The following is a 25,688-nucleotide window of genomic DNA, read 5'->3' as shown; positions in this document are numbered from 1 at the left end:
AGAGCTCCATCTTTGCATTTTAAAATGTATGATCGAAAATTTCTCTACCATTTTTTTCATAGAAATATTTAACTTTTCATGAAATACGAAAAGACAAAAATATTAACGTTAAAATGTTTATGGGCGTTACTGTATGTACGATAAAATGTCAGTATGTATAAGTTCCTTTTTGCGCTGCCATGAAAAATACATCGAAGAAAAACAGACACGCGGATTTAATTGAAAATTATCTCTGAATAACATACATATTTTTTTTTATTTGAAAAGAGAGAGAATCAATAATTAATATATTGTAATATAATTATATATAATATAATTGTAATATAATACTTTTCGATGAAAAAATTAACAAAGTCTCATATTCATATAATTCGCTAATGTGCGATCGATTGTTCTGATAGGATCTGAGATAGCTTTTAAAATCTATTTTAGAGCCTAATAGAGCATATCGGTTTGAATTCATTTCATATGGCCCAAAATTTTTGCCAAATCTCTGTTTTTACGCTCCATTTTCTCTTCTCTTAATGTTTTAGCGAGTAGGCGTTTTAACTTCTAATTATTTTTGCAATATTCGTTTTTTTTGCAATAATAATAATTTTATATTAAATACATACACGTACATACATCATGCACGAAACACAGCAGGTATTATTAATTATAATGAGAGAACTATTAAATTAAAATAAGGAAATTATTTGGCATAATAAATTACCTTTACATGAATATATTGTTCAATTCTGAAAAAGTACTAAAAATTACAAATTGCACTTGTAACGCATTTCTTGTTATTTCTGCGTTTAATTAGCAAATGACGGCTTTTCAAAATATAATCAGCAAGTAATTAAAAATTTTGACTTGCGATGTACTAATTTATAGAGAAACTGTTTCAAACTTTCGTTTAAAGTTATTATTCGGTTCATCTAGGAAGATGCGGGAAATTAAAATGCTAGGGTTTCGTTCCTGTTTTTCATATCGTTGTAAGCCGTGCGCGTCTACTGTAAATTTTTGTTTCTATCATAGAAAATCTATTAACGAAAGCTGGCATAAACTCGTGTTACACACGAGGCTGTATGTAAAAAAAATCAGTTGTCACAAAAAATAGCATGACGTCACGTAAAATGGAAAAAAAACATACTAACCTTGTGGGAAAAAAAGCTGCTTCAAAAAGTCGGTGACGCAAAAAAGCTGCGGCGGTTTGTGTCGTCAAAAAATGGCTTGGTTATAAAAATTCGTAATGGAAAAGAAATAGAGAGACGATGATCTGTACTGCTAAAAAATGCGATTTATATGCCTGATTATAGTTATGATGGTTATACTGTAGTTATGATGGTTTATATAAACTTTTTTTTGCGTAATTATTAATTGTGTGCTCAGCACTACCATTTTAAGCTAATAGAAGCTTGGAACTAGCAGTAATTATCGATATCGAGGTTGTCAATTTTCGACTGCTTTTACTTTGTAACGTAACAGCTCTCGTATTACTAAATATTAATCTAATGTTTTTGCACGTGTTATTAAATTTATAATCTAAATTAAATATTTGCTGATCATTTAGTACAATCGTTCTTTAATAAAACGATGATTGATATATTAATAATTTCCATTTCTCCATTTTAAATCTTCTAACTTGTAAGCATTACGATTATATGAAGCATTCTACTGAAAGGGATCTACCTAAAAATAAACTGTTTGGAATCTTCAAAATAATCATGAAAACATGTAAGTGAATATATTGTATAATATTGAAGATAAAAGAATAAGTATTATATGCTTTGCATCAAAGATATTGGAGGTAGTCGTTTAAAAAAATTTCTTTTTGTTGTTATTTGTAACTAAAATTACAAAATACATACAATGTTTATATATAAATTTTTTATAATTTTTCCTATTCTTTCAGATAAAAAAGTTAATTTTAGTGAGATAAAATAAATAGTATGGAAAAAAATCAATTTTAATTTTAAGTAAATAAGTAAATAAAAAATTATATCTATTTTTTAAAATCTAAAAAAATTTTTTTAAATACTCTAATATATGTAAGAATACAATACTATAAAGGAAATTTTAGAATCACAATGGGACCCACTTTTTTTTCAAAACAAAATTCGTTTACGAATGAATCTCACTGCAATTTCAAAATTTTCACTATAATATCGTACATATATTAGAACATTTTTGAGAATTTTTTCAGATCTTTAAAACTGAATATAATTATTTATTTATTTATTAGTTAAAAAATTTATTCATACTATTTTTTCATACTATTTATTTTTTAACTTTAAATTTATTTTTTCTCACTAAAAATTTACTTTTTATCTGAAAGTAGTAAAGTAGGGAAAAATCGAAGAAACTTTATATATTATATATATATATATATATATATAAATATTTTATGTATTTTGTAATCTTTACAAATGATAACCAAAAGAAAATTTCTTTAAATGACTGCCTCCATATTTGTGCAAGACATATAATACAATACTTATTTTTTTTATCTTCAACATTATACAATATGTTTACTTATATGATCATTTTAAAAATCCCAAGCAGTTTATTTTTAAGTAAACTCTTTTCACGTAGAATGCCCCATATACAAATCTTTTCCCGTTATCAATGCTTCAATGACTGACAATCCATCAACTTTCTGCCATTTGTCATAAGTTAGTTAATCGATCACACTGTACTGAAAAAAATTCATGTAATTTTACATGGAAATTACATGTTTATGACGGAAAATTACTCAAATATGATTGGAAATTTACTTAAATTGTAAATTTTCAATCATATTTAAATAATTTTCCATCAGAAACATGTAATTTTCATGTAAAATTACATGAATTTTTTTCAGTGTGCTTAATCTTTCTAAGCTTGAATAAATTACATAAAGTCCTTCGTTAAACGGTACGTACTAAAATCCAGGTGTGTAATCCGACGTAAACTATGTACAGTATTCGTGACGATCCTCTATGAATATTGCGACGATCCATATATGTCCATGTAATCATCATAGCAGTCGTTAATTATGCAATACCAGTCATAAAAAAATTATGTTTGGCAGAGGTGGATCACTTAAAAGCTAGAAAAAAGGGTACTAAGGAGATTGGGGATCGAAAACTAATGAAAGAAAATACATGCCATATCCCGAAAAAGATAGAAATTTCTGGATCTGGTTGTAATTAATTGCACGTTAATTTGTTCATTGTTAGTAAATACGCGTGCATGTATTATTGCCGATTAGAGCGTGTATTAAAAAGAACTTTCGATTTTTCTTTGCATCGCCTTGGATCTCCTATAATCTTTGTATTAGACCATAAAAAGATCTGTTCTTTATGTTTATTAAAGTACAAATAATATAAGTATGTAAAATTAAAATATAAGTATTCAAAGACAATTTCTGTAAATTATATTAGTGTAAGTGTAATTTGTGTAATGTACTTGTACACTATTTTTTATTGCATTTGTATTACATATATATGCATTGATAAAAATTTCTGTGAGAAAACAGGCGACAAGTTGTATCTGAAAAATCGGAAGCACAAATTAGAACGCGAAAGCGTCGAGAGAAAATTTCCAGCTTTTTCAAGTTTTGGCGGCCATGTTATATCTCAGTTTATTTCTTCATCCAAATTTTTTTGAAAATGAGAATTTTTCCGCACGTCGCTTTTTCGCTAGCTCTGCTCAAATACGCATGATTTACGCATATGTAGATGTTATTCCTTTCCAGAGCTACCATACGTCCATCACACACTCTGTGTCAATCGTAATTCCACTTTGTTTTTATATAATTATTTACTAATTTGTTATATGATTGCGTACAGTATGAATGCTGCTTAAAGTAGTGTGTATGACAATCAAGAAAAGTCAGCTTTTCCACCGCTTTATCCCATTTTCTATTCGCTGTTTTACATCTCCTTTTTTGGCTCATTCGCAATTATGCTGCGACCTGCACCTCAGCTGCAAGAGTTAAGGATTCCTGAATAGTGCATGTGCGCATCCTGTCTCTCTGATTATCTCATATTGCAAGTTATATCAAGAATCGAAAAATTGACTACAAAATGTGTTATAAAAAAATTGTATAAATAAAACGAATATTTTTTTACTTTTATCAGATATCATTTTTATAAAAAACATAAAGTGAACGCAATAGATATTTTATTATGTTTCAAATAAATTGTTTTTGAATAATTTGAAAAATTTTTGATATATTGTAATTATTAATATATATAAAAACATTATATATGTTATATTAATAATTATATTAAAATGTATTTACAACGATAAATGAATTCTTTCTTATATTATATATTTATTTTACAAATTTTGCAATATTATTTAACATTATTAGTCTGGAAAAAAGATAAAACATATAAAAGTAAAATGTTTTGCAGAAAAAATTCTTTTGACAAAAAATTTAGTCGTGGTATCTTAAATTTATTTATAAATTTTTAAAAATATAACAATTTTCTTTACTCTTGTAACACATAAAATGTAAAAATACTCTCGAATTTTTTATTTTGGTTTTTAATTATGTATTCGTAATTGTGTATTTCAAAATGACTTCATATTTTTTTTGACGATGAACTTATATTTGTGAAATGTCGCGATATTCTCTCGACGACCGTTTTAATATCGAAAGAAAGGAAGGAAATGGGTATGTTCAGGATTGCGGTATGAAATTGTATCGTATTATTAAAAAGCGGTTAACATTCTGTAAGTAATTATTTGTAAGTAATTGTACTTTACAATGTGTAATTTTAAGATGCTCTAATAATTTAATACAAAACGTATTATTCTGTACAGCATTTACGTCGTGAAAAATTCATAAAAATGCTCTAAATGCGTGATACGATATATATATTAATATTTAACTTATCTTAATGTTTAAATTATTATGCAAATATAAAATATAATTAATGATCAGATTAAAATTGTATAAAAATATAATTACCTCAATCAAAGTAAAATTATTAAAAAGTTTTATTATATACGCGCGCGCGTTAACGAATTTGTCTCTTTATAACATTTCACATTACTATAATTATATTAATTCATTTGATAATTAAATATCACATTTAATAAAATCGTCATAAAAAAAGTGTCATAAAGATTGTGGCCTCGTACTAAAAAAAAAAAGCATTACAATAGCAAAATGCGAATATTGCAAAAACCACGCGGAATAATTTATTTTATTATAGGCATTAAATAGGTTGAAAAATAATTATTGGGTGGGTGAAAGAGTGCACATGTATGTATAGTGTAATATTCGTAAATGTAAGGGTTCGCGTATAAGCAAGGTTATTTGAATCGTGCATGACGTTAGTTTATTGTGTTTCGTAAGCAATGACGTCGCGCTCGGGAGGTGAGCGCGATTCGCTCTTTGGTCTCCCACTTTCGAGAGATCTGTTGGCATCTAAGGTCACTCAAATCGATGATGCGATTCAGTATGAGCCACTTGTTGGGTCTACCGCCTGGAAATCAGAAATCAGAATCTCTGCTCAGGGCGTGCGAGACCGCGCGAATCGTCAATGATACCCCATTCTGATGACTTTGAATCGTTACTGGACATACGACGAACTAGAAAATGCTTTCTCTCTAGAGACGAGTCACAGGGCGACACCTCGGGCACGAGACGCATGATCCACGTGTGATCCATGATCGATGGAACGGTGAACGATGAACGATGATCCGTGATGCCTGAATGCTCGATTCAAGTTAAGCATGGTATCGATAATGGGTCAATTCGTTGATATAATTACTTATTAAAATTAGTAGTTAATTTGATTATTAGAAAAATGTAATGATTATTAGAAGAGAAAATTTTATATATTTATTATTATAATGAAAAAAGTTATTTAAAAGAAATTATTTTATCATGCCGAAAATTTAGAAAAATCAATTTTTTTTATAGAACTGATCGTTTTTGATGTTTTTAAAATTTTCAAATGACAGATTATATTTACGCTTTATAAATGATTTAAAATTTATTGAATTAGAATATTAAAAAGCTGACATGACAATGAAAGGCGATGTTAATTTAATGTAAAAAAATTTGAGGCAATTGTAAAACTTGTCGTAATTCGAATATCAAATATTATATTGAACTCACAGTATGATTTTAATTAAATATTTTACTCTGAAATTATTACAATCCGCCTCAATTTTTTCTAATTGTGTTTATGATAGAGCATTTTATTACTAGTTTATGTCATGTTGATCTGATTGTGAGTTTGATCTCGGTGAATTGATTGGAGGATCGAAAGGCAGGGATATAATTCTAAAGTGGAGCTTCGCGAGGCAGAGAAGTCTTCAGATATTGAAACATATTGTACATATATTTATACGTACGTAAATGTGTTCTCATATAGAGTGATATAAGTATAATAACTTAGATACAAAGAGAGACGCGTAAAATAATTAATTAGTATTACACATGGCGTATGGTATGAAGGTAGACACGATATTATTATTATTACGATTTACAGTGAGAGACTAAACAAACGGTCTGATTTACACGTACGTCCAAAAAGTGCATACACATTTTACACATCTGAGTAGTGACACGTGGCGTAAAATCGGGGTTCAGGGGAGAGTATGAGGGCGAGGTTGGCGTTGGCAGGATGGCGTTTGGCAGATAAATCCATTTTTGATAGTTTCTTTAGTTGATTTTTCTTTTTTCTTCGGTTAAATATGCAGGCAAGGTGGAGGGTAAGAATGTGATGTACGGTACCTCTCCGGGGAGGCGTTTCTGGCTTCTGAGAAAGGCCCGGAGAGCCGCGTGCGTGCGCAAGATGCGACGATGTCTTTCTCTCGAGAATGATAATTCATTCCGCTTGTTTTTTTTCGTCCCCTTTAAAACGCCGGCCAGAAGCCAAAAGCACCGGGTTACACATCGAGAACTTAATCTAGGAAGGTCCATGAGAACAAGTGTAGTTATTTGTTAACACATTTCGGTACGATGCGCCTTGATGATTTTCATAATCCATTCTCTGTGTTCATGCCTTTTCTCGTTTGTTACTCCCGTTCTTCGGTTCTGTTCTATTCTATTCGTTCTGTTTTTCGCGCTCCTTGTTTCTCATTTTTTCTCATTCTCTCTCTCTCTTTCTCTCTCATTCACTTTCTCTCTCATTCACTTTCTCTCTCTCTCTCCCTTTCTCGCTTTCGTTCGACATCGAGGTATTATAAGAGTTTTCGTTTCGTTTCGCGCTTTCGATTCTTTCTCTAAGACGCCGTTCACTCTCTTTTGGACTCTTTTGGTCATAGTTCTTTAGTACGTACCGGGGGTGAAGCGTTCTACGGGTTTGTACTGATGGGGATACAGCTGCCTTGGTGAATAACCGTAGATCTCACGGTGCACGGGTAGATACCTGGAAAAGAGGAATGAAAACGTAATCGTGTTAATATTTCACAGAATCGGAATTATAAAGATATAGTCCTAAATATTTAATTCGCAATACCTGAACACATTTAATAGATGTAATTTAATTATATCTAATATTAATAGATATTTTCAAATTTCTTAATTCTTTGTTTAAATAAAGCATTAAAGATTATAGATTAAACACGTGTCATTATGTTATTATTATCATTAGAAAGTAGGAGTAAAATTTCGCGAAGTAGGCCGGCATAGATAAATTTAGATCTTTGTATTTTTGAATGCCTGCCAAGAATCGATATGTAAGACACATTAAGAATACATTAAGAATACATGACACACAAAAAATTTAAGGCAGCAAGATGTAAGCAGTAAGGAAATCAACATGTTGGACTGGTTAGTGCTTATGTTATAGCCTTACTCTACTGTGATTGGTTAATTCATTTACTGTTTAAGTTCTTTTGTGTTATGACTCTTATTCTAGAATTGTCAAAAACTTCTGCTCTGATTGATTTGTTTTTATGTCTTGCAATTACTGAATGTGTGTGCGGTGATTCTAATTCACGTACACACCTGTATCCGGGAACATTAATACGGTCGGCTGCGTGAATCGGATTTTCGAAGATTGACTTTCCAAACGGCCACGAGGGGGAATGCAGCTCAGGAAAATCCGAGCGGAAAATGCCGCGAGGCCTGTGAGTGTGCTCAGGAGCTCTGATGTCATCAGTGCCTGTTTCCATTTTGTAAATTACAGATTCATTAAAAGATAAATCCTTCCGATGATTTTATTTATACGATAAACTACGCGTGCGATTAAAATTAAATAAAAGATACACAATGATCGGCATGAACAACCTACAACTTAAATTGATTAAATGTTGCGTGCATTGATATATGATAAAATACAAGAAATTTGTAGAGAGGTTTACATCTTGCTGTATATGCGAAAAATCCTATATAATTAATATAAATATGTATATAATACAGAATGCATATTTTTGTTGGAAATTTGAAGAGAAATATCAGATATTCATTCAGATGTGAAATAAGAGTCTTACCTTTCAAAGCCCGTACATAACTCTGCCAAAATTTCGCCTTCCTTGTGATGGGCTCGTTGCGTCCGATCATATCGAGATTGCTTCTGAATCGCGCATCCATTTTGCCACTCTATTGAACTGCTAACCACACTCGTTCGCTATAATGAGGAAAAAAAATAAATAGAGTTAAATTGCATGTAATCTTTACCAAAAACATATATAGATTTATGAATCGCGAGGTTACAAACGAATACAAAATTTTGCTAAATTATTCATAATAATTTCTAATTTTTCGAATTTTTATAGGAATTGCTTTTCCTCGTATGAGAATGTAAAGATGTCGTACATTTAAAGATTCCCGGAAAGAGAAGAAGATTAAGAAGGATATAGTTGCAATATATTCAAATTATTTCAGTTTTCATAAAACTTTAAAAAAATTATTAAATAATTGATGAATAAATTTTTTAACTTGAAATTTTAATAAAAGTAACTTAATTAGGATAATGCTGTGAAGAGGATAGTATTTAATTAAACTTAAAAATTTTGTCTTTCTTTTAATCTCTTGCACAGATCTGGGCATATATTTGAAATCCTTTTAATTTAAAAGTTTTTTTATATTTAAAAAATAGTATTAGGTGTTGGAATTAATTCGTAGCGTTTTTAAATGAAAGAATGTTATTTATTTCACATGAGCATTAAAAAATACATTAATGAAAGTACTTCCCATCACTTGTAAAACGCTACGAATTAATTCCAACACCTAATATTTGTAGATAACTGTATTTTGTATTTTGTATTTCAAATACTAAGATTGAAAATTAATCTTATTATTTAAATAATAAAATTGAATAACTTGACCGAACTCTCACTAGTTAAAACAACAATAATACCAATTTAAGGCTAATAAGAGTCAACGCAGGACAAGATGACTTATCTCTAATATGTCTGTCTTCTTTATTCACAATGAACCGACTCTCTTTATTCCGACTCTCTTTTGAGTCTTCTTCAGCATACAATCGTTTTCTTCATCAAATATCATGCAAATATAATTCGGTAATTCGTCAAGGCAAGACATTTTCCAGGTTTCCAAGTCTAAAGTGAACGCTTAATGAACTCACAAGCATATTGAGAAGCTTTGGATACAATAAATATCAGATAAATTATTAAAACCGAATACAATTATATTCATGGTCTGGAGTGTCTAATATTAATTAGACACGTTTGACATTATAAATAAAGAAGACATCACAGAGATATTGGAGTTAAGTCATCATTTCACATTAAGATTACGCACCTCGTTCTGCGTTGACTCTTATTAATCTTAAATTAGGTATGTTGCCTTATTATTTAAATTACAAAATACAAAAAACTTTCAATTTTTTAATTTTAAATACAAAATACGTAATACTTTTATGTATTCCGCTAAAATACAAAATATAAAATACATTTTTTCTATTGCAAATACTGTGTTTCAAATAAAAGTATTTCAAATATACGCCTAGCTGTGCTCTTGGACATTTGCAATTAGTAATTTAGTAAATTACAAAAGAAATTAGAAAACAATTATTAAATATGGAAAAACTGTAATAAACAAAGTTCGAAAAATGTTTTATATTGAGAAAGTTTTGGCTATTTAATTTGTGAATAGGAATATTAAATTGCAAAGAATATTAAATTACAGAGTCTTTTAAATGCAATCACAGAAAGTTCCCCTATGAGGAAATAAACGCTACACAAAATTCTTGTGGCCTAAGGTGATTGCATAAGCCATCTTTAAATTTAAACGGCCTGCGTAGGTGCGGCTGTGCTTTTTCAACCTTGCCTCGGTAAACTATACTCCATTTCCGCAATCCATTATCATGACGCAGTCATTCCCTTTATTTATTCGTGATACAATTCCGGTAGATGAATTCATAGATCAACTATAGTTTAATTAATTCTCTCTCTCTCTCTTTTCTCTCTCTTTTTCTCTCTTTCTTTCTTTCTTTCTTTTAAAATCACTTCTTTTGATTTGTTAATTTCACGAACCGTTATTGACATTTTTTTACGAAAAACGTATACTTTATGAATTTAATAAATATCTAAAAAATAAAATCATAAATATGCTATATTATTATTATATTTAATCATCAAAAATATTTGACGATATTGGGATATGAGAAAAGTTAATATGAAGCTTCAAATCAATTTTTATTTTTTATATAACATATTTTCTGTACAACATTTTTTTAGATATTTTTCAAATTACGCAACAATTATTACAATACTATTTCGTCATTTTTAAATTAAATTGACAAAATAATAAATTGATATTGTCAAATTCAGATTTGTAATTCGAAATTTGTCACGTAGCTGCGTCCGATCGCGTGAGAAAACAAGATTGGTTTCTCGCGTCGGCCAATAGTAGCTTGTGACACAAAACGGGAGCGTCGTTTTTCTTTTTGTTGACGCAATGGATGCCGCTAATTTTAGCGTCACGCGTACTTTATAGTCGCCCTGGATCGTCCGAGCGGTTTCTCAGATATTCCTGTTTCATTCTCGACGGGAATGACTGAAGGTCGTGAAGATGAAGTGAAAATGGGGTTACTTGTCACGTTGGTCTTATTTAAAAAATCTAATATCTAGCATATTTGTATTAAATGTATATATGTGTAGCATAATTTGTGTATGTGACATTACATTTCCAATGTGAATATCGGATTTACATTGATATAGTTTCCTTCATAAAATAATATCAAAATTATAACATTTTAATACGTTAAGAGTTATTTAATACTTCAAGATTTATATCTATTAAAAATAAGAAGCATCTAATTGTTCCATATTTTCTAAAAGAAATGTATTTAACATATGTATATGTAATATATATAAATAATTTAATCAGAACAAAATTTCTAGAAATAAATGATTCTCATGAATACTGAAAAAAAGTCTAATCATAACTACTAAATGTTGAGTGAAATATTTTAACTAAATGTTCAAGTAATATAACTAAATTTTATTTTTATAAATATTTAGTAAATATTACCAAATGGTATTACCAATAATACTTACCGATAATACTTGCTAAATATTTACAGAGGTAAAATTATGTTTAGTTATATTACCTGAACATTTAATTGAAGTCCTCTCATTCAACATTTAATGGCCAAACTTTTTTTTAATGTAGTTGGAAAAATTAAATTTCAATTAATTTTTTCAAGCTTTCAAAGCATGTTAGGTTGCATTGAATTCTTTAATTCAGTCTTCGAACATTCAGAAAGAGAGAGAGATAGGTGATTTATTCTCCAGTTTGCATTCTCGAGTAAGCAAAAAGGAAGGCGTCGCGGCGCCCACAAGCGACGCGCCGTGACGCAAGAGTCCCGGATTCGCGCCCTCGCGGTCTCTATATTTAGGCTGCCCGGGCCCCGGTCCGTTTTTAGTTGGTAACAGGTGGAAGCGTTGAAAGAAGCTGCACTCGAGGCAGCATAGTCGACGAGTCTCCGTCTGACTTTGACCGATTTTCGCAAACCCCCATTGGAGACTTATGGTACCAGTGTGTCCCAACGATAATGACCTCGTAAAACCCCGCCGCAACTATGGCAACTCCAACCTTGCAAATTTAGAACTCGACGAACGAATGTAATACAAATTTTCGCTTTTATGTTCTTCATTATGTTTATGCCTTGTGAGTTAAGGGTGTATGAAGATTATACTTTATAAATATCTATCTGGAGAACTCAATTTTTTTACACCATTAATCTTAAAACATCTTTTTATAATAAATATTAAAAATTCATAATATATCGGTTAGGTGTAAAGACAAAATTTCCAAAATTGCGTGTTCGGAATCTTAATTCTTTGATTCATCGTAGCTACTTCCACTCTAGATCATCCGAGAATATCTTGACCTTAAAATCGTATCTGCGTGAAAATGGATCGAGACACGAGTGCTTGACACGCTAACCAATTTGCGCACATTTCTACGTCAAAGTTAAGAATTAAGAGATATTTATCAAACATTTCTAAAAATTAGATATTGCAGTAGCAAGTAATATAAATATAAATTGAGTCAGGAGACGAGAATGTCGCGAGAAATTGCATTTTTATTACGCTTAGTCGAGTAATGCAGGAAACGCCGGAAGAAACACGCAGTCGAAAGATATAAGTCGCGTGGTAAAAGCACACGAGGTAGAGAAGGTAGATTAAATCCTCATCCGAACCAGCGTGGTAATCTAGATGGCTTCTAAAAATATATATGGCGCGGTCAAATCATCTGGGACGTAGATCCAAAAACTGCAATACGTCTCACTATCCTTACAGCCGATTTGAGAACTAAATTAATTATCGTTGAGTATCATTTTAATTTGGTTAATGTGTTAATTATTGTTTTTTTTAATCAATAAGCAAATGTTAATCACATGAATATTTTAATTGTAATAGTTAATCGCTTATTTAAAACGATTTATAAATATTATATTGATAATTTTTTAATATTAATACGCTATATAGCACAATTTTTTGGAAAGTCAGAACTAGGAATACAATCTAAGAAATATTTAAACAAATCTTAATTTATAGAAAAATAATATTAATTATTTTCATTAGAAACATCTATTACGTACAATTAAAAATTCCGTAATTAGAATTCTTTTTTCTTTTATCATTTAATAATTTTGTGATTCACTGAAAATGCAAAAATTCGTGTATACATGTTTTATGAATACGTCATTATGTGCGCCATGAAAGATGTGACGTGTGACGAAGAAATTAAGTAATCATGAGGTTTTGGCACTCTTCTTGCTACACGTGCGAAGCTTCAGTTGACCCTCCCAATGCGTTGCAAGAGGATTACGGTTTACGACTGCGCTTCCACCTGTCGTTTTAGCATTCTTGGCTGAAAATCCCGCGCCACGCGACCTCGCAAGACAGCCAAGCTTGACATAATACGGCTTGATTAAATAATAATACATTATATATCCTGTTAAAGTAAAGTCCACTTTGAATTAATTTGAAAATAAACTTTAGTCCTTTATAAAATAAGCTGTCTTTATCATCTCATGTAACTTTATAATTTTTATAACGAATTTTGTTAATAGTTACCGGCTTTTGAAATCACCCTTCTAGATATTAGAAAATATGTTAATGAAATTGTTTACACACACACACATGTAACAAGCACTGTTTAAAGCTACACCATAGGAACATAATTTTCAGTCGTAAAAATTTTCTGATTGGTAAATTCATTTGTTTATATTCACATACAAACAACTTTAGATTTAGTCTATCAGGTTTTTTTAATCCTTCATAATTTAAAAATCATTTTCTTGTTATATTACTTTCGGAAAACAATTCTTTTTATTAGAGAATATAATGCTGTATAATGAACAGAATTATTATTAAGTGTCTGTTTCACGATTAAATATTATAACGATTATTTCTAAAAATGAAAGTGACTTGTGCACGCGGTAGAGTTGGAAAGTGTTAGCTAGTGTTAGAAACTGATGTTGACGATTTGGCAGAAGGTGGGCGGTCGAACGCGAATTTCCTAAGTGCACGCTTCTTTAGATTCTACAGAGCTCGCGTGACTTGTTAAAAGCTCCCGGAATCCGCGTGACTGTCTCGAAGGAAATCACACGAAGGAAAACTTTCACACATCCCTACATTAATCTTTAGACCCTATAACGCCATATGATTTCATGCGATGACTCGTACATATCGAATAATGTATAGTAGACATATATGAATTATTATATGGCTTCATGAGAAAATTATCCATGATTTTGGATTTTAAAATCCCGGCGATATAAAGGCGATATAAAGGCTGAAACTTTATTGGAACCATGGAAAAAACCGCAGTAAGTTACTCAGTCGATAAATAACAACAGTCGCGTAGGAATCCAAGGAACACACAAAAGTTAATAAAAAATCAAAGCAACTACATTTTTATTCTAAATGTCAACAAATAGTATTATTAAATTAGTCAATAAATAGCAAATTTTGTAACAAACAAATCATTATTTTGACGTTTATGACGTCAAAATGAAATCATTTTGACTTTCTATTGACTTGGTGTGTTTTTTGGGAAATAGTAGTGATCGACAACGTCTCACAATTAATCAGAATATATGTATATGCGATATTATGCGATTATAATCGCCTACACGAATTTCCATTAAATAAATCTTGATTTAATGCACTGTTTACATTCGTTTATATCTTCCGAGCATAATTATTATGAGTTTATACGCGAGAGACATCATTTCTATTAATGTTTAATTTTAAGAGGATAAAAAAGCCATTATGACACGGAATAGTGTCATATTTTGAGGAAAAATTACGATGAAATAATGAATTATAAACAAATCTTACTCAAAGAAAAGTTGTAAAATTTTAAAAATAGACCTCCGTCTCTCCTACAAAAGTGAATTTAATATAAAAAAAGATGACAGATTTTTAAAAATGTCCATTTTTTATGCACTTTTACGAATAGAGACGATGAGTAAAGTTTTATACAAACGAGATAATAATGGCAACAAAATAATTCTCAATTCAATTTTATACCACAACTTTGGGAGATCAGTCAAAGTTTATTTTAAATGGAAGCTAAGAACGCATTTTTTGGTATATTTAAACCGATTTGAAAGATTTCTAGATTAGATTTTATGATTGTTATGATAGACGTTAAATCGCTTAGATATCGCATCTATAACAGTGTTAAGTTTGATTTCGACGCGATCAAAAAATAATAATGTCCCAATTCGATCAGACGTGCCGTTTAAGCTCTCGACGAGATTTTTTCTTCTAACGAAAATTATAAAACGAAAAAGTCGATAGGAACACAAAGCTCGAGTCACGACGATTTCTCGACTAATAGATAAATTGTTTTGAGTTTTAACAGTAGAAAGGGAACGGCTATAACAGACGTGCATCAGTCTTGGCGGAACGCACGAATCGGCTATTCTCGGCCAGCGATATAAATACGCAATCCGCGCGCTTGTGTTATGTAAGCTTTAAACAAATCTTTGCCAATTATTATAAACAATCCACCACTTGCGGGCGATTGGCATAAACTCGACGATCGTCAGGCGTGGCGCACTTGTGCCGCGCGAGTCTCAAATTGGTATTGCAATAAAAAGGAAATTGTAGACGACGCGCTGCGGCCATTGCCAAGTCTTGCTTTCACGAAATTAGAATTCACCGGAGGCGAAAATACAATCGGTATGAAGACTAGTGACGATAAATTTCTGACGTTAACAAGGACGTCTTAAAGTTCAAGAGATCGTACACGAGGCATTTTACATTTTTGTATTCCAAGCGATTTTTTTTTAATGAAATCATCGTCTATTAAGAGCAGATTATCTTCTCATAGATTCTTGTAAATTTATAAATATTTAAATACAAAATTTATAAATACAATTTGTAAATTTATAAATACAAAATAATTTGTGTTTATTATTTGCGACATGATGGATTAACATTAATTTTGTAATTCCATGACGATAAATCTTAAATATTGTAATCAATAAAACATTAAAAGTTTTTTCTTCTTTGAATTTTGGAACTTTTATTTGAAAATAAAATAATTGCACTTGATCATCTGTAGAACGCGTATATCTCACATTTTTAATTACATAATAACATATATCGAATAGTTAAGAGAAATGCCAAAATATATCGTATCAAATATAGAAGTAAAATTTGCTTTTTCTGATAGGGGGATAAATTATCGAATAATTGAATAATCTCTTATAATGCAATCAACAAATGTTTATTTGGAATGTAAATGCAATTTTACAAAAAATTGACAATAACGCGTGAATATTTATATGAAAAAGTAGGTACATATATTGCGATACAGATCCAAGTGTATAAATTCATGTTACTTATTCATTTTTCTGAAATACTCGCATATTTTTGCATGATTCCTACTCGATTTTAAACATACAGCTGTCAGAGAGGAACGTCATTTTAAATAGCAACGGGTAGCAATTTGGTCACGCAAAGCAAAAATAGTGTCCTAGACATGAGATCACGAATGAGGTCGCGATTATACATAACTGACAGCGCTCTTGCTAGTAAAGATAACATATATTAAAATAACATAACTATTATATAATATAAACTATTATAATGATTAATGAAATTAGATCAAAAATTCTGAATTCTGAGACAATGAATTTCGAATACTTATCGTTAATTTATTATTAAGCTTTTAATAAACCGTGATAATAATGATAAAATTAATACTCTACAATCTCTTTGTTTATATACATTATTTTTTACATTCTATACATAATTAATATTACGTACATCAATAATGCGTTAATTAAAATTATTAGCCTAAATTGTTTTATCAACCTTATTAACTCTAGTAAGCCATTGTTATTTTTGGTCACATCAGGATCTGTGAAACCTTGCAACTTTTGTCACGCTATATCTCTGGACTGAATACGTATTTTTTAGCTCAAAACGTGTGAAATTTAAACCTCGAAGTTAGACAAAGGCAGATAAATATGAATCAAATAAACAATATTTTATTTTCAATTAATTACAATGCTTCAAAGAAATGTAAAACAGCAATGTGAAAACAGCAAGGCTCCATTGGACCCATGAGTTCGCTAGGGTTAGTGCTTTGCTAGGCTTTCGATAAATTAGTGACATCATTAGTTTGTGAATAAACATCCTTGTGAATACACACGTAAAATAATAGAATAAAATATAGAGAACATGATTGAAAGTTAACGTGATTAGTACGCTGTCTTGCGTGGGTTAGTGGAAGAGCGAGTTCCTACTAAAGATATGCGATGCAATTCGGCAGCGCAGGAGGACCACGTCTGACCAGGCGCTTCTTTCTTCACTGTCGCACAGCAGATCGCGGACGCGTTCGGTAAAATCTCGTTGTTTTTCACGTGATTGAGAGGAAAGCTTCTTGCTCTCCTCCCTTAGGTGCACTCACAATGGCGCTTATATCACCCTCTTTTCCCTTTGTTACCTCTTTTTCAATTTTCGTCGCAGCTAACTTTTCCCCGCAACTTCCGTTATTCGGTTTTTTTTCTCTCTCAAAAAAAATTATTTTCGCCTGTCTCAATTAGCGAGAGAGAAAGAAAAAGAGAAAGATATAGAGAGAAAGAGAGAGAGAGAGAGAGAGAGAGAGAGAGAGAGAGAGAGAGAGAGAGAGAGAGAGAGAGAGAGAGAGAGAAAGGATGTAGACCTTTACCTAAGTATTTCGGGCGACCGTTCGGTTCGGGGATTGGACCTTAGACTGGGCTGCTGCCGTCAAAAGTGTGGACTAGTATATCGTTGGTGGTGCACACGGTGGCGCCGATCTGGCGACGGGATCTGGGATAAGCCACGCGACATTTATGGCACAACCCCCGCCAACGAGAGACGATTGGTCGAACGGGTCCATCGTGAAAAGGAAGATGAGGGAAAGACGGGAAGAGAACAGAATGTGCGCGCCGCAACATTTACTGATGCCTTCGTTGCAGCTCGGTGCAAGTTCGCGTGCACTCGAGATTACGCGTTTCGGATTTAAGACGTTAATACCCGTACGATGATGTCGTATTCGAGGGATGGAAAACACGAGTTCCAAGAACATTGCGCAGAAATATAACGGTGTTATATAACGTTAATGTAAAATTGCGCACGTTCGCGTTCCTGCTCGAACACTTGAGAGACCAGTCCCTTGTGTAGATTTATGAGATTTGTGTTTATGAAACGTATTAGGCGTATGTTTTAACTTATCTAAAAATTGAAATGGCTTCTACGAGGATGTGTATATGATCATTGAAAAAAGAGTCTGATTGTATTAATTGGAATTCTGTTTAAAAATGAACAAATCAGAATTTTTTGCATTTAATATAATTTTAGTTGAGATAATTAGAATTTTGTTTGTTATGATCAGAATCTTCTGATTTGTTCATTTTTAACCAGAAATTTTTTTTAGTGATAGAAGCTTTCCTCTAAGTAAATGTGTACATTGGTATGATAATGTGAGAAATTATTCAATCATTTTTGAAACTTACTTTTAATCATATTTTTAGGCTTTGGAATTCATCATCGTTTTATTTGCGACAGACAGTAACTGACAGTAGAACATTTTCTTTTCTTTGGCTCACTTCAATCAACTCGTTCAGCTTTGCTAGACGTTCGCGTTTTATCCGCGTTCCGCGACATAAATCAACGCCGCCTGCATTATTTCTGTTCCGTTGAGCAATGACTCATTCTAATGTGAGAGAGAAGTTGCAGTACCGTAATACAGATGCGTCGTTACCGTGTACGTAACTCTATTTATTCGTTGCGTGAAATACAAAAGCGGGGCATCGCTTAATTTCCGGAGTGGCCGCAGCGACTGCAAATCAACCTCTAATACACTTTATGAATTAGCAGTTTATTTTTTCCCGCGAAGCTATAACGAGATATCGATACTCGCTTGTTATCAGAATCGTCAAAGTCACCGCCGCCAATTTACAAAAGTGAATCACGCGGTGTCCGATGACGATAGAATACGCGTAGCGTACTCGCGCTGCGATTGCCAATGGCCGGCAATTTACGCTAATTCTAAATATATGCAGTTATATGTCGTTTTTTTAAATATACACGCGTGATTCAGCCACGCACAGATGCGATTCTAAAAAAGGCGTTCGATTGCTCAATCTTGTTCTCTCGCGACGTAGTTTACGTTTCTCTGTCAATGAGCATCCTTGATATATTTTTGCTCCCCTTGAACCTTGAAGTCTACGTACTTACCGCGTGATTTAGGAATACCACAATTAAAAGGGATTTGATTTTTTTTTTAAATGTTAACATATATAGCAGTTTTTATTATTCATAAATAAGCAGGCGACGCTAAGCATGCGGTACCTGGCAGGTGATGAAACACATGGTAAGCTAAATTGACGTTGCCAGTACGTGACGCGTGGATTCTTGAGTGAAGGCCACTCTTGTCAAATGCATTCTCGTCGTGAAGTAAAGCCCAGTGTTTGTATCACGCCATTAACACTGTTTTAAAAATAGTAAAAAATATTTTAAAAGTCATCTTAAGTACACGAATGATACCACTATAAATCTGGTTTACTACTTTAAGTAATTTTGTTTTCAAAATGAATGTTGATGGACAAAAACAATTTTTTTTATATGAAAGAGGGTACATTTTAAATTGAGTGATTAAATTTTAAATTACAAAATTATTTATTAGAAAATTACATAAACAAAAGACAAAAATAAAAAAATGAGCTAAGTTATGAGAATAAAATTAGATGCATTTGTCGAAGATTATGTCAGTGCGAGGATTTATCGAGCCGTCAAGCTCTGAGAAAATGAATAATTGATTTCCACTTGACTCCAAGTAAATATCTATTTACAATGGAGATAGTGACGTCAATTGATTTTTAAAACTTACGTCACCTAAAGAAAATAGAAATACGTATACAATTTTTTGATTATTATAAGATTATAAGGCCAGAACACAACGTTGGTACTTTGAGCAAGGCTTAAAGCTTTCTCTCTGTCTCTGTCTCTCTTTCGCTTTAAAACGACACAGAGGGAATTTTATGTCTTGCTTAAAATCAAAGTAAACGTTGGTGCAACCGAACCTTGAAGAAGAATGAAGAAAATTATCTCTTATTATTTTAATGTCTAGTATGTATTATTAATTGAAATGAAAATAATATATTTAACACTACTTTATTTCTTATAAATAATTTTAAAAGATCAAAATACTTATGGGTGCAAAAATTAAGAAAAGAACATTGCATTTTAATTAAATTTTTATTGATTTATATTAATATATTAATATATAATTATATTAATATATTTAATAATAAATTTTATATATATATAATTATATAATTATATTAATATATTATATTAATATATTAATATATTAAAAAAGATATATAATTATATATTACATTAAAATAAACATAATAAAAATATTATGACAGTGCATGCTTATTTATATACGCTGTTGTTGATCTGTTTTTAACTATGCAACCATGGCATTCCGGAAGTGCGGTCGAACTTCCTTAGGATGCACAGCGTCCGCGAAAGACCTTAGCAAGTTTGTGCGATGCAAATGTACTAACAAGGATGGAAGAAAGGTGATCTTTTCGTTTTTGGCACTACCTCGGTCATTCGAGGATCTGCATACGGCCTCTAGTATACATATACCGGGTGCGCTAAATGCTAAATGCTATTTTCGTTATCGTTTATGCCGGTCGATGGATCCGGCGATACACAGATACGACGAACGAGACCGTATTTATTTTCAATTCGGCCACGGCCAAAGCGACGACAACGCCGATCGGTACCGAGGATGCGATCTTACAGTGACACATGTGCCGACTATGCGTCCTCGTCTCGTTTCGATGCACCCGGAGGTTAAAATCCGTTTGATTGATGTACACACATGATCATCACAAAGATACTATCAAGATGCCATGGTCAAGTGCATAAAAAATTAATAATTGAAGGTAAACATCCCAGTGACGGACGCATGAAACTTTATACTTGTTTGTATTATTATTACTTTCAAATGTTTTTTAAAATAATCTTTAAATACAATTAAATTATAATATTGTAATAAAAATCATTTGAAATTAATATTAATAAATCGTATATAATTGTACATAGATACATTTCTGGTTATTCAGACGTGTACCTTGACTTTCCAATTTAATATTTTTTAAATTCTTTTTGAGTAAAGTAATGCAACTCTTAGTTTTATTATGTCTCAGAGATTTAGGGCGATGTTCATAGTCGATTCTTGTATTCAAGACCGTCTTAAGTAGGGAAACCAAAGTTACAAAATCATGAGTTACAAAAATTCAAACTATTAAAAGTACATCTAAATATAAAAATTTTTGTATCTTTTTCAATAGCATAATGTATATTTTAAAATTTAATAAGTATATATTTAGCAAATATTTATTAATTTTTAAGAAAAAAATAAAAATAAATTTTTTACGAAATGACTCATGGTGCCTCTTATCCGGGGTATCATAAGTCACACAAAATAATAGAATAGCAAGAAATAATAGTGACGAAAATTGAAAAGTATTTTCAGTTTTTAACTTACACATTCTTAATATAGTCACTAATACAATAAAATATAATTGCAACTAATAATTATTAAATGATACAATATAGAAAATTATAAGAAAACAAATGAGAAAAAACCATTAACCATTTATATAAGATAGAAAATTTATTATGTTAAAATAAAATTAATTGCTTAGAAGTGTAAACTTCTAGTATATATACTTTTATGTATTGTCCCATTTCATCATGAAAAATTTAATGCATGATCTATAATACTCCAATTATACACTTAATTATATATTTAAGAAAACAATAAAAAATAAATGTTCGATTATTACTTGTAACGTAGTAAGATGCGAGAAAAGATAAAGAGAACTTGCACTTTATTTTCATACATGTATGTTCTACGACAAAAACAATATTAAAACATTTTTATTTTTATCTTTAAAAAGTTACTATCGCACCATGAAAACCATTAATAATCGATGCTTTTCGATACAATGGAATTTAATGACTGCCACCTAGATAAAAAGTATGGGCAACGAAGTAAAGTTTTCTTTTATAATGTTAACAAATTAAACAAGTATATTAAAGTTGAAAAAGATCGTCGTATACAATCAACAAAATGTAACGTTGTCTACAAAATCGGTTGCAAAGAATGTGATGCTTTTTATATTGAACAAACGGGTAGATAATTAAAAACAAAAATTGCAGAACATTGCATATTAATTGGAACACGACTATCCGTTCTGTGATAACTGAACATAGGTTGCAGATGCAATACGATTGGGATAACATCAAAGTTTTAGACGAAGAACCATGTTACAATAAACGACTGATCTCGGAAATGATAAACATTAAAAAACAAGTCAATGATCTAAATCTTCAAACCGATACGGAAGGTCTTAATAAGGCATATATATTTATTAAGTAAACAAAGTTTGACTTTGTGACAATGATGATATATCAATATATCAAAAATTAGTGTTGAGAAGTCATACTGATAACATGTCTTAGATCGGTCTTTTATAATGTCAGTTTTTTACAAGTACAATTTTTAATTTTTAATTTTTAGACTGTGAATAATTTTATTTCACTCTTAATGTTTCGTTTTTTAACACTCATAATTTATTCTACAAATTTTTATATATATATTTGACTAGATGTTGTCTACGTTTTTAATTGTTTAAATTTTTAACCATCACATTTGGGATGTTTGTGTACGGTGACTGTGTAGAGATAAATTTGAAATGAGTTTCCTTTTATCATACCTTTTATCACACAAATATTGTAATATCATATTGTAACATGTGCAATATTTAGAAAGTTCAAACATTCGACTTGCAAATCGATTGAGAAGGATATTTCGTTTTCTTGGAAGGCACTCATTGAACAATGTTTTATCATGAACTAATTTGTAAACAGTCGATGAAATAATGGATACACTTAAAGAACTTAAAGAACTTAAGGAACTGCTAAATGTTTAAGGATCATCTGAAGAGGGCTTAATAAAAAGCTGAAACATGTAATGTCTATACATATGTTCATTTAAATTTTAATTAAATCTTATTATACTTTATTAATGTAACACCTTTAGTTATTAATATTTTTTTACTCTTATATGTCCTTTATAATATTTATTTAAATTGAAGTAATAGTCGTTTTGTACCAGTAGTATTAATTAAAACATTCTAGATTATGTTAAACAATCGATGACGCATGGTATTCCGGTTTCCCCTACAATTTTAATATGCTACAAACTAATCAGAGAGCCGTATTAGCATCTTAAGACGATCTTGAAATAAGAATGAAATTTGAACATCGGCCTTAGACTTTGAAGATAAATTTTTTAAACTTTAATAATTAAACTAAAATAAAATTTTCATTATTCTAAATTTTTTCTATATTATAATTATCTTATTTTAAACAGAAATATTCAAGTTAGAAAATATGGATTAGAAATATATTATTTAATTTTATTTAAGATATTGATAAGATAAGATATTAAAAGAGAGATAGAAGAAGTGGCATTTTTTTATATATTTTTTTTGTTATGTTATTAGGCAATGATCGAGTTGAAAGCTTGATTACTGTACTCTACACAAATTGTAGTTCGGATTAGTTATCTTGTCATACTAAATTTAGAATTCCACTTACATTTACTTTCTTACGATTCGTCGATGTGATTTGGCGCAAATTTCTCGAGCATCGCATAGGAATGTGCTAAAAAATGTGCAATTTCTAGTAGTCTCTCCGTATTCAAAGCACTTATCGAACGTGTAAAATTTTGTTGAGAGATTGTTTACTTAATTTTTTGTTGCCGTTTTAATAGATTTAATCTCTATCGCGTGACTACCGGAAATTTCATCGAAGTAGAAGGAGAAAAAGAGAGACTTTAAAATCAGCTGTACGATAATTTAAGAGGCAATCGAAGTGAACTTTTAGTCTTGCGTGGAAGTCGAAAAATTCGAAATATATAGAAGTTAATTATACATTCAAAATTTTTTTTTATTAAATTATTTAAATTTTACCTTAATATATTAATTTTCTATATAATATATAGAAACATAGATAATTTATAATTAATATTATGTTTGGATATTATTTTATCTATATAGAAAATTAATATAATATTAGATATATATAGATTTATATCTATATATGTCAAAAATTGTAATCTTTACTTGAATAGACTAAACTTGAATAAATTAAAACGATTTATAAGTTCAATATTTTTATAAATTTAATTCTTTTCATATCTAATATTTAAATCTATATATATCTAATATATCTAAATATATCTAATATTGTATTAATCTATATATATAGATTAATACCTAATATCTATCTATAGATTTATATCTATATATATAAATATATGTAGATTAATACAATATTAGATATATTTAGATATATTAGATATATATAGATTTAAATATTAGATATGAAAAGAATTAAATTTATTAAAATATTGAACTTATAAATTGTTTTAATTTATTCAAGTTTAGCCTATTCAAGTAAAGATTACAATTTTTGACATAAATGATGAATGAAAATAAAGATATTTAGTTAAATGACGCATTTAATATCCTGAGTCTTCTTCATATGTAAATACATCTGCGTGTATTAGGAATAGGATTACAACTTACTGATCTCGCTTGACCTAATTCCTAGATATTCATTTCAGTTTCGCTTCACAAATTTAGATACTCTCTTTCGCAGCATTTATGTTATATATAGGGTGGTCGGAAAAATGTATTTCTCTTTATATGTAGTGACCAATTTAGGAAGCTGCGTCACCTTTGAAAATTTATCGACAAAAATTTTGATTTTTATGATTCATTTTTTACAACTTTTATAATTGTGAGAAATATTTATACATATTAAAGAAAGATATACATACATTTTATTAAATATAGTGCTATTGATAATAATTAAAGATTATCGGAATTATAGAATATCAGATTTTAAACGTGGCATACGAAAATCAGTGAATGAGTCTCATAGTTAAAATTATAACCACGAATCACTACTCTGTTGAATCACAGAATCATTCCTGCAGTAATACAACAAACATCGTTCATGCGAGATACGCGTCGGTTCCTAAATTTAAGTTCGTACTACATCGAAAATATTTGCATCGTAAGCAGAATTGCTGCGTATCTGCATCGTCGATATTTTGAGTTTGTCACAAAATTACGAATATTGAAAGAATCGAAATAATGAGATGAGTACAGATTTATAGAGATATTATATGCACGATATTAACATGTCTCTCGTATATATATTTTTTATACAACTATAGGATATATATATATATATCTATCCTAAGACGAATAAGGATCGATGTAATGTCGTTGCTCTTTCATTGGGAACAGAACGAGGAAGCAGAAAGGACTTGGACGAGAGATAGGATTCTCGGTGTTTGTTTCTCGGTCTCGCCAGATACATGTCACGCTGGATGTTGAAATGCGCGGAAATCAATATGAGGCGCATAGCTTTCGTGAACCGTAAAGCCCATCCGGAGGACGCTGATCCCTCGACTAAATTGAAACTTATGAGTTTCCCAGTCTTGGGGCTCTCTCGGCCGCCTCTTCTTCTCACTCGCGTCCGCCATTCTTCTTCGCCGTTAAGGAGACCTCGTCTCCTTGGTAACTGATACGCCTTATTAGCTGCTCTCCTCACCTTACGAGCCTCAGGAGGATCATGCGCCCACCGGTCCTGAATTTCTCTTGCGCAGTAACCAACCTCTCGTCTCC

General features: G+C 30.7%; 1 protein-coding gene across 6 annotated transcripts in view; it reads right to left on the bottom strand.

The window, feature by feature from the left end:
- The window catches only part of Mf (myofilin), a 28,037-nt gene extending 9,488 nt beyond the window's left edge, over positions 1-18,549 (bottom strand). For 4 of the 6 annotated variants that reach the window (XR_015546831.1, XR_845787.2, XM_011052191.2 and 1 more), the window contains exons 1-4: positions 17,606-17,727; positions 8,428-8,564; positions 7,943-8,099; positions 7,273-7,361 (exon numbers count right to left, since the gene is read on the bottom strand). Coding sequence is in view for 4 of the 6 variants with exons in the window: in XM_011052191.2 (XP_011050493.2) it covers positions 7,273-7,361; positions 7,943-8,099; positions 8,428-8,527 (346 nt within the window). In the remaining 2 variants the exon portion in view is untranslated. Of the gene's footprint in view, positions 1-7,272; positions 7,362-7,942; positions 8,100-8,427; positions 8,565-17,180; positions 17,206-17,605; positions 17,728-18,413 lie in introns of those variants that run through there. The other 2 variants (XM_011052192.2, XM_011052193.2) reach the window with 2 other exon arrangements.
- Between the last annotated feature and the right edge of the window lie 7,139 nt (positions 18,550-25,688).

This window comes from Acromyrmex echinatior, chromosome 12 (assembly GCF_024713525.1).
Source record: "Acromyrmex echinatior isolate Ae372 chromosome 12, ASM2471352v2, whole genome shotgun sequence".
Lineage (NCBI taxonomy): Eukaryota > Metazoa > Arthropoda > Insecta > Hymenoptera > Formicidae > Acromyrmex > Acromyrmex echinatior.
The sequence above is the reverse complement of the archived record's forward strand: the minus strand, read 5'-3'. Positions and strand labels throughout refer to the sequence as shown.